Genomic DNA, 16,132 nt, shown 5'->3' on the forward strand with positions numbered 1-16,132 from the left:
TGGTACCTCGCAAGACGAATGCCTCGCAAGACGAAAAACGTGCAAGACGAAAGAGTTTTCCGTTTTTTGAGTTGTTCCGCAAGACGAATTTCCCTATGGGCTTGCTTCGCAAGACGAAACGTCTTGTGAGTTCTTGCGAGTTTGTTTCCTTTTTCTTAAAGCCGCTAAGCCGTTAATAGCCGCTAAGCCGCTAATAGCCGCTAAGCTGCTAAGCCGCTAAGAGCCATGCTTCGCAAGACGAAAAAACCGCAAGACGAAGAGACTCGCGGAACGGATTAATTTCGTCTTGCGAGGCACCACTGTAATATGTATGTCATTTCTTTTTTTCTCCTTTTAAATAAGACAGCATTACCACAGTCATTCTTTATTCTTGTAGGGAATGTTGGGGGATAATGGGAGATTGTTTACCATAAAAGGGAGGGAATGGAAGGTAAGTGTTAAAACATAAACAAACCCTGATTTAATTAAAACGTTTAGCGAACATTACAAAGTCCAAGTGGTCTGTGGGTGGGTGGGTGTGAATAGTTTACTGTGAGCTTATCCACTTTGCTCCTCCTTCTTAGTAGATGGAAGAAGCAAATCACCACAACTGGAATAGCATTATGTCCCAACCAGGGACCATCATTCGTCTCATTCCTAACTATATTCTGTAGTCAAAGTTTGTTCTTGATTTACTGATCATGGCTTGGAAAACAAAAACACAATCTCCAGTTAAGTGTGGTTTATTTTCTCCACGCAACAGTGAGGAGGAGCAAAAGAGCCCAGATCAGCACATTCAGGATAAACCATTTATAATGGTTCGCCATATTGGGCCAATCTGTCTATACTGCATGGCCCTTCTCCTTCCTCACCGCACCCCAAGGGCACACAAACATACCTGAGGCTTTTCTGTCTATGTGAGCACTTCCTGTGCTTATTCCAGAGATAGGGACAAAAAGCAGGTATTGTATGGCAAGTTCTACAGGAGCTCTGTGTGAGACTGAGCTATATTTAAAACCCCCTGTTTGCAAGCTACTAAGTAGTCTCTTTAAAGAAAACAGACCATGGAGGATGTTTAGAGCAGTCATCTTATATCATTCACCTGTCAGGAACCCTTCCAGAGCTGGCTCACTACAGAAAAGCTTCAAGAATGATTTATTGTTACTGCTTCCTGCCATTCCTTTCACTCTTTTCTTCTATGCCACTTAGGAGTTACATAGGGCATGGAAGTGGGACTGGGAAATCTTCTGAAGACATTATCCGTACACTTACTAAATAATAATAATAATAATAATAATAATAATAATAATAATAATAATAATAATAAATACCCCACCCTCCCCTGCCAGAGCCAGGCTCAGGGTGGCTAACACCAATAAAATTACAGTAAAAACATAAGGGGGGGAGGGGGAAAATTCAAAATACAGGTTAAAATGCAATTTAAATTGCAGCCTCTTTTAAAAGTAGGCCAAAGATCAAAACCATAAGGGGAAGGAAACATAAGGGTCAGACTGAGTCCAAACCAAGGCCAGGCGGAACAGCTCTGTCTTGCAGGCCCTGAGGAAAGATGTCAAGTCCCCCCAGGGCCCTCTAGTCTCTTGTGACAGAGTGTTCCACCAAGTCGGGGCCACTACTGAAATGGCCCTGGCCCTAATTGAAGGTCGGTGACGCCCTGCTCCCCCATTTTGTTGTTGGCGATTGCCTCCTATTGACTCAAATAAACAGGGGATCTCTGAGTTTGGACATTTGCTCTTCCCTGAAGAAATGGTGATGGGGAGAGGCAGAACGGACTGTGTAAGATAAAAGATCTGCTTCTGATCTCTCTCAAGGACAATCACAAGGAGGGACAAATATATCTGAATAGCTCTTTAAACAGATTTATATATAATTCTCCCAGTTTTAGCTTTAGGAATGCTCTAAATCCATGGTTCCCAACTGGTGGTCGGTGGACCCCAGGGGGTCCACAAAACCTACCCAGGGGGTCCATGGCACATACCCATCAACTGTCTGGAGAATCCCATTTTGAGGGGTCATGCTCTTGTGTGAATGCATGAGATCATGGTCGGATGCAGCTTTCATGTGAGATTTCATTGCCCCAAAACACACATTTTGGGGTGCCATGTTTTGCTCGTGGGAAGCTGCCAATAATGTTTCTGCGACTCAAACAGAATGTCAGTCCAACAAACTTAAAACTTAATTGTACCCAAGGAATCCAGATAGATGATAAGTGTATTGTTCAGATAATTTGAAGTGGTCTTTGTTGACAGACACACACACACACACACACACACACACACACACACCCCTGTATGAAACAGCATTTTATAACAATCTAAAAACATAAAACCAGACAGTAAAATAGGTAGAAAGTTAAAAACAAGTTAAAAGCAAAAAGAAATTAAAAACAAAAATCAACAGACTGGGGGGGGGGTGTACCCTTAATTGCCTGCAGAGGCCTGGTGTAATAAAAAAGTTTTCAGCAGCCGTTTAAAAGTTGGCGTGGAATGCACCCACTGGGTAGCAATGAATTTTGCGTATCTGCACAGTTTGTGTCAAGGGGCACCAGTGCTTAGCTCAGGGAGCCATTTCAGCTGCATGAAATGATGATAAAAGCAACGACAACAATGGTGTCTTTGAGCTTCTGCAGAGTGCCTTCCTGCTATCGCTGGAAACCATAACCAGCCTGGAAGGGCTTCTAGACAAAGACCGTGGCTAAACCCAAACATTTCTCTCCGTCTCTCTCACGAAACGCTGTAATCAAGATTTAGAAAACAAAAGAGAAGAACTAATGCACAAAGGCGAACGAATGCCTCAGACATATTCCATGTGACTTTAATTAGAGCATTATATGTGTTAAGCAATCCCCACGGAGCATTCTGCCAAGATCAACAGCACAAGGTTACCCTGAAACCTTTGCTGGATTATGAGAAGGAAATAACTCTCACTGATTAACAGACTGCTAGCTCAAAAGATGCCAGATTTAATCTTATTCTACCCTTTCAACCATCTGACAGGTGGTTATTTTTTAAAAATGAGAGAACATGGACTGAATTGGCTTTTTACACATCTAACGATGCAGATGCGGGCCTTTTGTTGTGCAGTCTTTTTAATTCGTTCAGAGGAAGCGACAGGTAGAAGAAAAACATAATAAAAATCAAGACCAAATGCTTTTTCAGACGCAAACATCTGCTTTGTTAGAGATTCTACAATAGAGATGGTTTTTGGAGTGTATTCACTGGGGAACTGCTGAAAGCACTCTATTAAACGAAGAGGCGAGTTGAAATGACTTAATAAAGTTTTGTATTGTACATATGCTGATTCCTTTCATTAAAATCAAATATGCCAGGCATCTGTTATAATAACTATCGCTTTAGAGGATCATGTATTCCCATAAGATGGCTTTAATTCTTACTTTAAAGCAGAGTTTGAAAGAGCTGAACCCCAGAACTTGTTCCCTGTATCATCAGTTCACCATGTGTATGCAAATAGCCAGAGAAAGTCCTTTGTTATCCATAAGATTCCTCAAACTTTAAATTTATTGGCAGGGGGAAAAAACCCCAATATTTTAAGAGCTACTTCACAGGTGGGTTTCTGTATATACGTAAAAATGAAATGTTTGCATTCAGCGAGAAGGTGTGTATCAGCTAACATGTATTACACAAATATGTGCACCCGCTAATATGCAAAAATCTCCTTTCTGATTGAACATTTTACTGCAGTAGTTGTACCACAACAGCCTGTTGCATAAAGGGAAAAGTTCTGTGCTGAACAGGGTGAGCTGAAAATGCACAATACATCTCTTCCTAGCCACTAATTTGAGCGATTATGTTTGGATAAACCATGGGCAATGGAAGAACATGGATGAAATAAACCACCTAGCACACCAGCGTCAACCTCAAGTAAGTTACCATGGGGCAGTAAATGTAGTTAAGAAACATCATCTCAAGAGTTAGTGATATTTTTAAATTGCTCATTTTATAAGTCAAATGTAAGCCATACACATATATTTTCATTTTAAGTTATACATATACATTCCACACATACCTGAACTTACAATTAAAAATACAAAGACAATTCTTTACATGTAGAATTCCCCCACCCCCATGTTTAAACAAAAAGTATTCTGTGGAAAACCAGAATATCTTAATCTACTTTGTGAGTTCCAAATGTCTATATTTAGCTTGAGGAAAGCTCAGCTACAGATCCCTGATCATAAGGAAAATGTTGTGGCAAATAATTGTGCAACTTGCAGACATGAATTAGGAAAATGATGTCAGTCATCACCCAGTGATTATGCCAAAGTCTGCCTCCTCACACTGCCCCATTTTGTGACTAGCTCTGCCCCATATCTCACTTTTGTGACCGGTAGGCCACAGACACCTCATGTGGGCCCTGGGGATAGAAAGGTTTAGAAGCCCTATATAGGGTATACTGAAAGCCCAATTCACTTTCTGAGGCAGGTAAAATGTCAAGCATCTAAATATTTTTTAAAACCAGAAGCTGGTTCCTAAATGTTTGATGTTAGTAAACATTACATGTTTTCCCCATCTCTCCACATTTCTACCAAAGGCTACCTGCGCATAAAATAACCCCATGCTGTTTTCATCTGTATTGTGAAAGCAGCTCTAAAACAGCTTGGAGATTGTTATCCACACACACACACACATAGAGTGGGGTAGGAGAAAGGCAATTGCTCACTGAATACTGCCGGTTTTCAGAAATGACAGATAAAATAAGAACATCATAATGGCCCAGTATCCTTTCATCCTAAAAGCATATCATCTTCTGTGCAGACTGGGTTTTAATTTAGGGTAGGACACAATGAAAGGAACATTCTTTAGAAACTTACTTTCGGTAGTTGAATAGTCCTGTGGATCAAGTATTCCAGACTCTTGCAGAGATCTAATACAGGAGTCAACAAGTTCAAGACCTGTTGTGAGCTCATCTTCTATATCCTTCTGACCATCTGTAACAAAATATTGTTTTAAACATTTAAATAATCTAAAATACAGGGAAAGTGAAGGGAGGCTTATTAAGCAAAAACTATTGGGTATTTGTAATGCTAGTCTGCAATGATCTTTACACTGTTGACCACAATCAAGTACTGAAGAGGCTAATGGGACGCGAGTGACACTGTGGTCGAAACCACTGAGCCTCTTGGGCTTGTCGATCAGAAGGTCAGTGGTTCGAATCCCCACAACAGGGTGAGCTCCTGTTCCTCTGTCCCAGTGCCTGCCAACCTAGCAGTTTGAAAGCACGCAGTGCAAGTAGATAAATAGATACTGCTGTGGCAGGAAGGTAAACGGTGTTTCTGTACGCTCTGCTTTCCATCACGGTGTTTTGTTACGCCAGAAGCGGTTAAGTCATGCTGGTCACATGACCCCGAAAGCTGTGGACAAACGCCGGCTCCCTTGGCCTGAAAACGAGATGAGCACCGCAACCCCATAGTTGCCTTTGACTGGACTTAACCATCCAGGGGCCCTTTACCGTTACATTTTTAGTGAAGAGGCAAACTTAATGCCAATAATGTTTACGTGCTGGATGATGACCAACATTCCTCTGGGAATGTTATGTGTCATATAATATTTTGCTCTTCCATTTATTTCAATATTTGCTTTCTCAAGAGGCAATAACTAAATGATAATTTTCTTTCTCTTTTTTCCCCCAAACTGCACTTTTGCATATATACTTTTTCACATATAACAGCTGGACAATAAATGAGTTCTTCGGTGTGGTGTTTGACACCCAGTGTTTGTCTCTCAGCCAGCTGGGTCTCAGCTGAGCCAGGATGGGGGAGATAGGCTACCGTATCTCTGGCTCCACCAAGGATGAGGAAGTTAAGCCAATGTTTATGTTATGGTTGTGTCAGGGACCTCATGGTTCAGCCAGAGATCTGCAGGATCCTAAACTGCTAATCGTGGTGGATCTTGCTATAGGATCGCTCCTCCAATAAATAAATACAGTGGTGCCCCGCAAGACGAATGCCTCGCAAGATGAAAAACCCGCTAGACGAAAGGGTTTTCCATTTTGGAGGCGCTTCGCAAAATGAATTTCCCGATGGGCTTGCTTCGCAAGACAAAATGCCTTGCGAGTTTTTCCGACTTTCCCCCCCTTTCCCTCCCCCTTTTTCTAAGCCGCTAAGCTGCTTATCTGCTTATCCGCTAAGCTGATAAGCCGCTAAAAGCTGATAAGCCGCTAATAGCGCTAATCCGCTATGGGCTTGCTTCGCAAGACAAAAACACTGCTAGACGAAGAGAATCGCTGAACGGATTCTTTTCGTCTTGCGAGGCACCACTGTAAATATAAACAATGAAACAATTCTGGTCAGTTAGGGAGACTGTACATTCCAAATTTAAAATCGTATTGAAAATACTGAATCCTTAATTTGCAGTCTTTTCCATTATAGCAATGGGCCAGGGAACAGTCTAATAGGTGTGGTTTTTTTTTTGGTTTTTTTTTTGGGGGGGAGAACTAAATTTTTGAATTAAGAAAAAGATGGCCCCTTTGGGGTGCCATTGACGCCAGCTGTGCCTTGGTAACTATAAACAACAGCTCAGAAAGTTTCTCAGTGCCATAAAACAGGATGTAAGTCTTGTGGCCTAAATAGGTGAACAAGTTCGTAAGAAGAATCAACAGACTGGGAGAATGTCATACTGATCTGTAGTTCAGTCTATTGTCATTAAGGGACACAGACTTCCTAAACTGATGCCTTCCAGATGTTTTGGACTACAACTCCCATAATTCCACACCATTCGCCATGCTACCTGGGTCTGATGGGTATTGTAGTCCAAAAGATCTAGAGGCTGAGGAAGGTTGCCAGTAACCTTCATGGATAAACTCATATATATTTTTTATTTTAAGATGTTAATCTTTCTTATTGTTAGTTTATTATGTGTATAAAATTGCTTTGTCATTTTTTTTTTATATTTTTAATACTTTAATTTTAACAAATCATTTCATGCTTGATTTATGAAAATCTGTTCAGGGTGGGTGTTGGGAAGTAAACAATTGTTAAGTTCCTACTTGGTTTGATTTATGACTCAGAGGGTTCTGTGAGTAACTGATGTTCTGGGAATAGAGAAACATACCAAGTTATTAACTGACATACTTGTTCGGCAGTAATTTATACTGTTTCTATAAGATTATGGAAATACTGTCCGGGAGAAGTATAACATTATCCCAATTATAAAATATTTGCAGCTTGGCTGCAGTATTTCCATAACCAAAGCACAGTCAGGGCAAAGTACCTGAAAATAGTGACTCTCCGAGAAAGAAAAGTTCAACACAGCATTCTACAAAATTATAATTTACCTTGGGTTTGCCAGTGAAACTGTTCTTCAGTTGAACTGCAGTGAAACGAAACAAAAACCATACAAAAATATGTGTTAGAACTCAGAAAAGTCTCGGAGAATCTATTTTTAATTATATGAGTTTGAAACTGAGTAGTACAACTCTCACACTTGACGCTATTTTCATTTTGAAACCAACTGGCAAGGACCCTATATTGTACCTTCTTCATTCAGATGAGAAATTACCCACCATTCCTCCCTCCATCGGCATTATTCTGCACTATACTGAAACCATTTCTAAAAGTCCCCCAATTCCCTGAAACAGATTTCCAGGGGGAGATGCTCTCTACAGAGAAGGTAGTTAGGATCCAAGCCACTGGATTAATATTAAGAAAAACTTGACCAGAACCAAAATTAGGCAAAGAGAGCAATACCACACTGTTTCTCAGAACATATACTAGCGTCAATTGTACCCAGCTGTCAAAAATATTAGGAATATTTGAATGCTCTCTTTTGCTATAATGAAAAATAAATTGTCTTTGTTACTAGTGAATACTAGCACACAGAGTTGCCCGTGCATAACTGGAATGGCCTGGTGTGATGGCCTGGGAGTCTGATTCAGAGGCTGAACCAGAGGAATCCCAGCCTGCACAGGAGTCCCCGCCTCCAGGGCCGGCTGAGCTGGGGCAGGGCCTTGAATCTGAAGCGCCTGCACCTGTGCCGGATCCTCAGGAGCAGACACCAGATGAATCCACTCTGGCTCCAGAGGTGATTGAGGACCCATTGCCTACAGGTGCGCCTCTCCCAGCCATGTCAGCGGAAGGTGAGCCTCCCCCTGGGTCCAGTAACCCTCCAGCTTCTTCTGAGCTGCAGAGGCTCAGGGCAGAGAAGCGGAGGGAACTGGTTTCTCTCAGGAGGAGTGCTCGCCTTAAGGCCAGGAGAGGCGGGTCACCTGTGGGCCAGGACCACCCCTGGCCTCAGAGAAGATAAAGGCCAGTCAGCCCGGTCCCAGGTTGCAGGAGCAACGATGTTGGAAACCTGTTTCTGCCAGCACCCAGACCTGTCTTTCCGGAGTTCCCGACCACACCCGGCTTTTTGCTTTGAACCCAGCTTCCCCCTTGGTGGACAGTCTCCAGACCCTCGGCCAAGGACCGGACTTTGAACACGCCTCACGGTAACCCCCCCCCCGGGACCATCACACCTGGGAAGGTGAACTTTCATGAAGGCATCCTCTCTTTTAAGGACTGCACTGCACAAGTCTGGTTTTAACATAAAGAACCATAAGAAAGGAGAATAAGAACCCATCAGCCGACTAAGCAAGAACTCAGGTTGTCTGTGTCCTGGCTCTCACGGAAGGATGAGGAACTTGAACTTGGAGTACACTTTCTGCCCAAAACTTCAATGCTCAAATCAGTACAGTGCAGAGGCAAAATGGAGTTCAAAGGCACGATTGGTGCCATGTATGGCTAGGCAAGCTAAGACGTTGATCCAAATAGCAACATGCTCTCTTGGGTCCCATTATATGGAATCAAGGGAAGCCCAACTTCAATGTCCCAAGCAGGATTGCCATTGGGACTGAGTTAGCAAATGGGAAATCCTTCGGGATCACTGGACCTGAGTTATCTTTTTGTGCCTGAGCTGGCATTTCTGTGACCTAGGCGACAGAGGAGGCAACAGCCGTGGCTGAGAACCAGATTGAGTGGCACATTCATCCTGAGAGGATGGGCTAAGGGTGGGCTCTGGGAGTGCCAGAGACTCAAGAGGGTGCTGGGAATGGAGGTGAGGCTGGCAAGAGAACTGGGAGTTAAGTGGGTGTCGTGTCCCTGGGTGACAAAAGAGCAGACAGAGTGGAGCATTCTGACTGGAAATCAACAGGGAAAGTTAGATATTACATATAGGCCCATCTTGATGCCATTGGGAGTTTTCTTTCTAAATCAGGGGTCAACAAACTTTTTCAGCAAGGGGCCTGTTTACTGTCCTCAGACCTTGTGGGGGGGGGCGGACTATATTTGGGGGAGGGGATGAACAAATTCCTATGCCCCACAAATAACCCAGAGATGCATTTTAAATAAAAGGACACATTCTACTCTTGTAAAAACACGCTGATTCCCGGACCGTCCGCGGGCCGGATTGAGAAGGTGATTGGACCGCATCCGGCCCCTGGGCCTTAGTTTGCCTACCTCTGTCCTAAATCTTTATAGCAGCAAAAGGTTAGGGGTTTTTCACTGGTATCACAGCTGCAGGGGAGAAGAATTAAATCTATCCTCAATATGTGCTGCAGAGCCAAGGAAAATCCCACCCACCTAACAAAAATGAAAAACCCAGACCCTGACTCGCTCCAAGTTAGCTTGTTAAGTCTCAAGCATAGTTTGGCCCTCAGACATTGCCCTACTAGTGAGCAATGTCTGGAAAGAAAAAGAAAAAGGGTAATAACTGACACAAACTGTTCCTAAGCATCAGCAGCAAAAAATGGAGAAGCATGACAATATCTCTTGCATTTTAAAATATTTGATGGGTAATTAAAAACAATTATCCCGAATCCCCTGAGTGTAATAACTTCCTCGGTAAAGATTAGTATTGCAATAATATGTGCATAAATATATAATAAAATTACGATACACAAACTATTTAACAACAACAGGAAATCCCTCTGACATGTAACATTTGTATCTTTTAATCCACAGATGAGGCCTTAGATAAAGTATAAAAATTAGGTCTGAAAAAGTAACATACAGCCGCCTCAGAACAGTCAACAAAGTTTTGTATCCTTGTGAATCCAGCTATGACTTTCCAGCTGACTGTCCTCAATCTATCCAAATAACTTCTCTGGAGGGCTTTTAACTTCCATAACACAGAATATTTGTTCTGATGTTTAATCCCCAGTTCCAATCCTCTCCTGGAATTTTGTTTTTGAGAGATTACCTATTTCATCATAGTAAAGTTTCCCTGCTCCCGAAGGTCAGCGCCACAAGAAAGAGCTCTTTATTTGCCTCCATATTGCCAAATACACAATCCCTCCCTCACAGGGCCAATAACACCACAAAAATTGCCTATTATGATATGATTCACTTGAGTGAAATAAATGTGTCATCCAAGGGGCTCCTGGAATTCGGAATTCTTGAGTAAAACTTCAACTATAACAAAACACTTAATGTATCTAGTACTCCAATATTTCCCAAACCCTCCTCTATAATACTTAAATATAGCTCCTAGACACTTCTTCCTATATTATATTAAAAGCTAGTTTTCATTTTGTCACACTTTGTCTACCCTTATCCAAATGTCCGCGATAAATTTTGTGGCCCTGTGTACCACAGCACCTTCTAGCTTCCTGTCATTCCAATCGAAATCCCAGTTCCCACTGCTTTCTGCTGCATATAAGGGAGGAATACTGCATTTCTTAAAGTTAGGGACCACAATTCTACTCCCCCATAGAAAGGACATGAAGCACATGTGCACAAGCCATGATAATTATGGTTTATGGTTTAGGCCTCTGTCAGGCTGGCACAGGCCCTCATAAACCACTGCCCTGAGTCTGCCCCCAGTGCACACTTGACAGTGGCCTGCTAGCCCCTGACACCTACTGTACAAAGGGGTAGGCGGTGGGAATCACATTTGTTGCTCTGTCCACTTTCATCCCCGGTGCTACCCAACACCAGCTTTGTTGGGAATCTGTGTATGTGCAGCTACTCACACAGAGTCAATTAAGGTTTGGCAGACAGCCAGAAGGCAATCTGAAGGAGTAAGTCTGCCTGGTGATAACAGAGGTATGGAAAAAGCTCCCTGATTGGTCAAGCTCTCTCAAGGGAGTGATAATTAATGGCCTACTAACTGGAATGTGTTAGTTCAGAGTTCAGAGGTTCACAGTTCTGTGTGTCAGTGAGTGTAGGACTTGTGAGTTGTGTCAGAGAGAGCTAGCTAAAGATCTGTGTTCTGTTCCTGTAAATAGCCCACTGTATATAATAAACACCTAACTACAATTACAATTACAATTTCTGGACACATGGTCAACAGACCCTGGACACCTTCCACCAGAAATTCAATGATTTTCACTCCACAATCAACCTAACAATGAATCAATCTATGCAAGAAATACATTTTTTGGGCACTACTATAAAAATACAGGATGGGCGCATAGACACCATCTTATACCGTAAACCAACTGACCGACAAACATATCTACATGCCTCTAGCTACCATCCCAAACATACCAAACAGTCCATTGTATATAGCCAGGCACTACGTTACAGCCGCATCTGTTCCAATTCTACAGACAGAGACTCAAACCTAAGAGATCTACAGCAAACCTTTTTAGAACTAAAATACCCAGCAGATGAAGTTAGACAACAGATCAACAGAGCCAGACTGATACCCAGAGAGAACTTGCTGCAAGACAGACCCAAAAAAGAAAATAACAGAACACCTCTAGTCATCACATACAGCTCCCAAGTTAAAACAGTACAACGCATCATCAGAGATCTACAACCTCTCCTGGACAATGACAATTCTCTTTCTCAAGCTCTGGGAGGAAGACCTTTCATTGCCTACAAACAGCCACCCAATCTTAAACAACTCCTAACCCACAATAATACTACAACCAGACTTAACACGGACACTGGCACCAGAGCCTGCAATAAACCCAGATGCCAACTTTGCTGCCACATACACCCGGACAACACCATTACTGGCCCCAACAACATCACACATACCATCTCGGGACTATTTAATTGCTCATCGTCTAACATTGTGTATGCCATCAAATGCCAACAGTGTCCTTCAGCTCTCTATATTGGACAAACAGGCCAAACCTTACGCCAAAGAATAAACGGACATAAATCTGACATCAGGAATCACAAGACAGAGAAACCAGTAGGAGAACACTTCAATCTCCCAGGACATTCTATACAAGATCTCAAAGTAGCTGTTCTATTACAAAGGAATTTCAGAAATAGACTGGAAAGAGAAGCTGCTGAATTGCAACTCATTACCAAACTTAAAACCATGGAGAGACCTGGTCTGAACAAAGACATTGGATTCTTATCTCATTATACATGACAAAGCCATTTTTCACCTTCTCACCCCTTGCTTTTTCCTGTAAGACCTATTGCAGTCGTTAAGAGTCGTCAACAGGCTCATCACAGCTATCTGCCAATCACCCATTCCCACCACCCTTCTGAGTAATACCCCTCCCCACCTTCTCACTATATAGAAGGGTCTGGTGACTTCTGTTTCAGTGTATCTGAAGAAGTGTGCATGCACACGAAAGCTCATACCAAGAACTAACTTAGTTGGTCTTTAAGGTGCTACTGGAAGGAAATTTTTTTAAATTTATTTATTTATTTATTTTTATTTTTTTATTTTGTTTTGACCTAACTACAAGTTCCTGGTTCCTGCTTCGTCTATCCTGTCTGCAACCAAGCTGCCAATTGCTTCTGTGGATTCTGCACGTACCCTTCTAGGTCTGACTAAGGTCCTGCAACTAGTCAGAAAGTTGCGAAACACCAAATAGGTTTTGCCAATAAGCTTGTGGCTCCCAGAAGGCTGCCCAAAAAGAAATGTGGCCCATGGTTTGAAAAAGGTGCCTCATCCCTGCCTTCAAACAATACCTGGCCAGAGTCAAAAGAATGTTAATAGCCCTATGCAGTCAGGGGATATATTTTTTCAATTGGAGCAAATTATTAGAAGATTGTTTCTTGATATAAAGACCACTCTGGGGTGTGCTAAAGAGGCAGAGGCATGTGTTTTTGAAAATATGACATGTGGGGGGAGGGAGATGTCGAAAGTGGCAGAGAGGACCGAAGCTGAGCTTTGAACTTTGTAATCTGGGGGTGTAGGTGTGCCTCTCTCTGGGCATCTGTTGCGGAAAGGAATGCTGCTGTGGGAGGATATTTAAAATATTGCTATATTACAGAAATGCATTAAGTTTTCAGTCATTGCTTCTTCGAAAGAGAACCAGTGCTGGATAAGTGCTGACCGTGGAACTTCTCGCACAGCTCAAAGAACTGGGATGTGCATACCAAAGCAATATAGACCCTGGTGGAATCTACACACATATAAAAAACGTTGTGGAATTTTATTTTATTTTATTTTTTAAAAGTTTTGAAAAATATATTGCATTTGCCATAGCTCACCATCGCCATCTAGTGTCAAATTTGTATAATGCACTTTACAACACACTTAAAATGTTTTATTTGCAGCTGTATGGCTGAGTCCACTATATAGTATGATGTAAAAAAATGATATATTGTTTCACCTTTAAGTTTTGGAGCCCAGCTTTTTTTCTGGCCCCAAACCGAAGGCACACTTTACATTTATACATTTTCTTTGTCGGTTCCCAGAATAGGCAGACAGGCAAGCACTGCCCTTGAAACTTTATGATAGTCCAATTAATATTGTCTACCAGAATTTTGTCTCCCCTTCACCTAGTCAATTATGACTCAGGGCTTTCTGAGCAGTAGTGAAGCTCCTGGAATCCCCTTGGATCTGCCAGTTGTAGCACAGGCTGTATCAATGCTTGCAGGATCTCCCTGCTTTGTGGGCACAACGTGGTGGGTGTATCCAGTATGACAACTTAATTTTCCAAGGCTCACTTCAGTTCCTCCCACAGCAAGCTTGTGTGCCCCACAACACAGTTTGGGAATCACTGCTATGGAGTGGTTTTGGCCATAACTGATGCATATTAGTCTTATGAACAGGAATGTAACAGTACACCAAATTTTGCCATCTGCCATTAACATACCCATCTTAGCTCGTATTCAGGTAACCAAAATAAAAGATGAATCACACTGTTTGGAACCGAGCAAGGATTGCAAAACAGATGTACAGGCAGCTCTATTACAGCCAGACAAGATGCATAATATGGAGAAGCAAGGCAGAACATGTCATGGAGAAAGAGGGTGCTATCTGAACTTTCAAGGTTAACTATATTATTGCTTCAAGTCTTGTTTGAAAGTTAAAATATCTATGTATACAGTGCCTACCTAGGAAGCTTTGTCATGTTATGCAAGCCCATTGGTTCACAGACCTCAGGACTGTCTGCACAGACAGCAACTCTCCAGGTTTTCTGATGAATATCTTGGAGATGCAGATGATTGTACCTGGAACCTTTTGCATGAGAAGTGAATCCTTTATTCCTGAGTTATGGCTTTCCCCCCTTCTGTCTTGTGTTGTGTAATATTATTATATTATCATATCTTGATAATTGGTACTGTAGCTGAACATCTGCTACGGGCAGGGGAAGAAGAAGAAGAAGAAGAAGAAGAAGAAGAAGAAGAAGAAGAAGAAGAAGAAGAAGAAGAAGAAGAAGAAGAAGCAGCAGCAGCAGCAGCAGCAGCAAAGGAGTGTCACTGAGACTGTGTGGTTAGGCTGTTGCTCTCTGGAGCGAGATGCATGGGGTTCTAATCCTGCTGCTATTCCCCTTGGTACACCACATTATTGTTGCATTTGGGAAACTGGAGGTAGTGGCTTTGCTTCAACACCTGTGATTTCATAAGAGCCTCCATTGCCACTGCTTGTGAAAGAGATACAATAAGCATAACCAGCTTTGGCACAATCATGATCATGTACTAATAACACAGTAATCATAAATTAGAACTGTAACAGGCATGAATAAGGCACCGGATAAGTTCTTTCTCACCACCCTACCTTGCCGTGTAAATGTGCTGCCACTAGTAGGAAAGATCAACAATTAATTCAAGCTAGAGCTTGCTAGAAATTAGTAATAAAATGTTTGTAGTGCATTTTCTATTTCACAACATTTTCTGTTTCACAACAGTCTGAGCTGCAAAAATGTTTAGGTCAGTTATCTGTACCTAAACAACCTTCAACCATGTTCACTGTTATGTGTTGGATTTTATGGCACAGAAAGAATGCCTTTTCAATGCTTTGCTAAAGTGGTATGTATTATATTATATGACCTGTGGGCTGGGATCCAAAGAGCTACTTTAGGCATGCCCAAGGGCTTGAGAGCGCCCAGTGGGACTTTTGTGCCCACCTCCCTTTTGAACAACAGAACTACATGCCTTAACACAGTCTGTTTTCTTTTTTTCAACTATTTAGTTTCCAAAAAGGCTTGCCATGTGGAACAGGGATCTGCAGTTTGAGAAACTATTTCTCTCTCCCTGAAAGAAGGGAACCAGAAGAATATGCTGTGTGATCCAGTATTGGAGTAGAACAGTAGCTCTTAACTGATAGTCCGTGGACCAGAGGGGGTCTGCGTAACCTAGCCAGGGGGTCTGTGACACATACTCATCAACTGTCTGGTACACCCTGGTTGTTGTTTTTTTGGAGGGGACATGGTCTAATGCAAGAACATGGCACCCAAAAATGTGCGAGATCCCGGTGCCCCAAATTGCCCATTTTTGGGTGCCGTGCTCTCGTGAGGGTCATGTGATGCGCAGGAGCATGGCCCGGAAGATGTGTGACCCAATTCTATCCTCTCCTAACGCCGCCTCATTGAACAGGTCATTTTGTGGGTGAGCCAGGAGAATTTTGAATCTGTATTCTGAGGCCAACTCATCAGCGTGGCTGCTACTTAATCCCAGGGCAGTGCTATGGCAATTGACCACACGGCTCTATCTCTGAAGAACAGTGATGCGCAGGTTTGCATGAAAGTGATGGTTACTTGCCATAAATAATTGGACAAAAAGTTCATAAAAGATGAGCACAAACACCAGCTTTTGGTACAGCGTGAGAATAGTGTTTGTGTGTGGTGGTGGGAGCCAAAAACGAACAATCGTGTGTGGTGTTCAACCACATTTTACACAGAGGAGACCCACTGAAATTAATTACGTCTACTCTGAGTAAAAGTTAGTTGAATATCACCCAATTCACCCCTAACCTCTTTGCAGGGATTGACAATGGCC

General features: G+C 42.4%; 1 protein-coding gene across 7 annotated transcripts in view; it reads right to left on the bottom strand.

Annotated features, from left to right (window-relative positions):
• The window catches only part of CTNND2 (catenin delta 2), a 528,002-nt gene that overhangs the window by 274,956 nt on the left and 236,914 nt on the right, over positions 1 to 16,132 (bottom strand). For all 7 annotated transcript variants that reach the window (XM_079984908.1, XM_079984909.1, XM_079984910.1 and 4 more), the window contains 2 exons: positions 7,291 to 7,325; positions 4,829 to 4,945 (listed from right to left, as the gene is read on the bottom strand). In XM_079984908.1, the coding sequence (XP_079841034.1) occupies positions 4,829 to 4,945; positions 7,291 to 7,325 (152 nt within the window). The remainder of the gene's footprint in view (positions 1 to 4,828; positions 4,946 to 7,290; positions 7,326 to 16,132) is intronic.

The sequence above is a fragment of the Podarcis cretensis genome (genome assembly GCF_951804945.1).
Source record: "Podarcis cretensis genome assembly, chromosome: 7".
Lineage (NCBI taxonomy): Eukaryota > Metazoa > Chordata > Lepidosauria > Squamata > Lacertidae > Podarcis > Podarcis cretensis.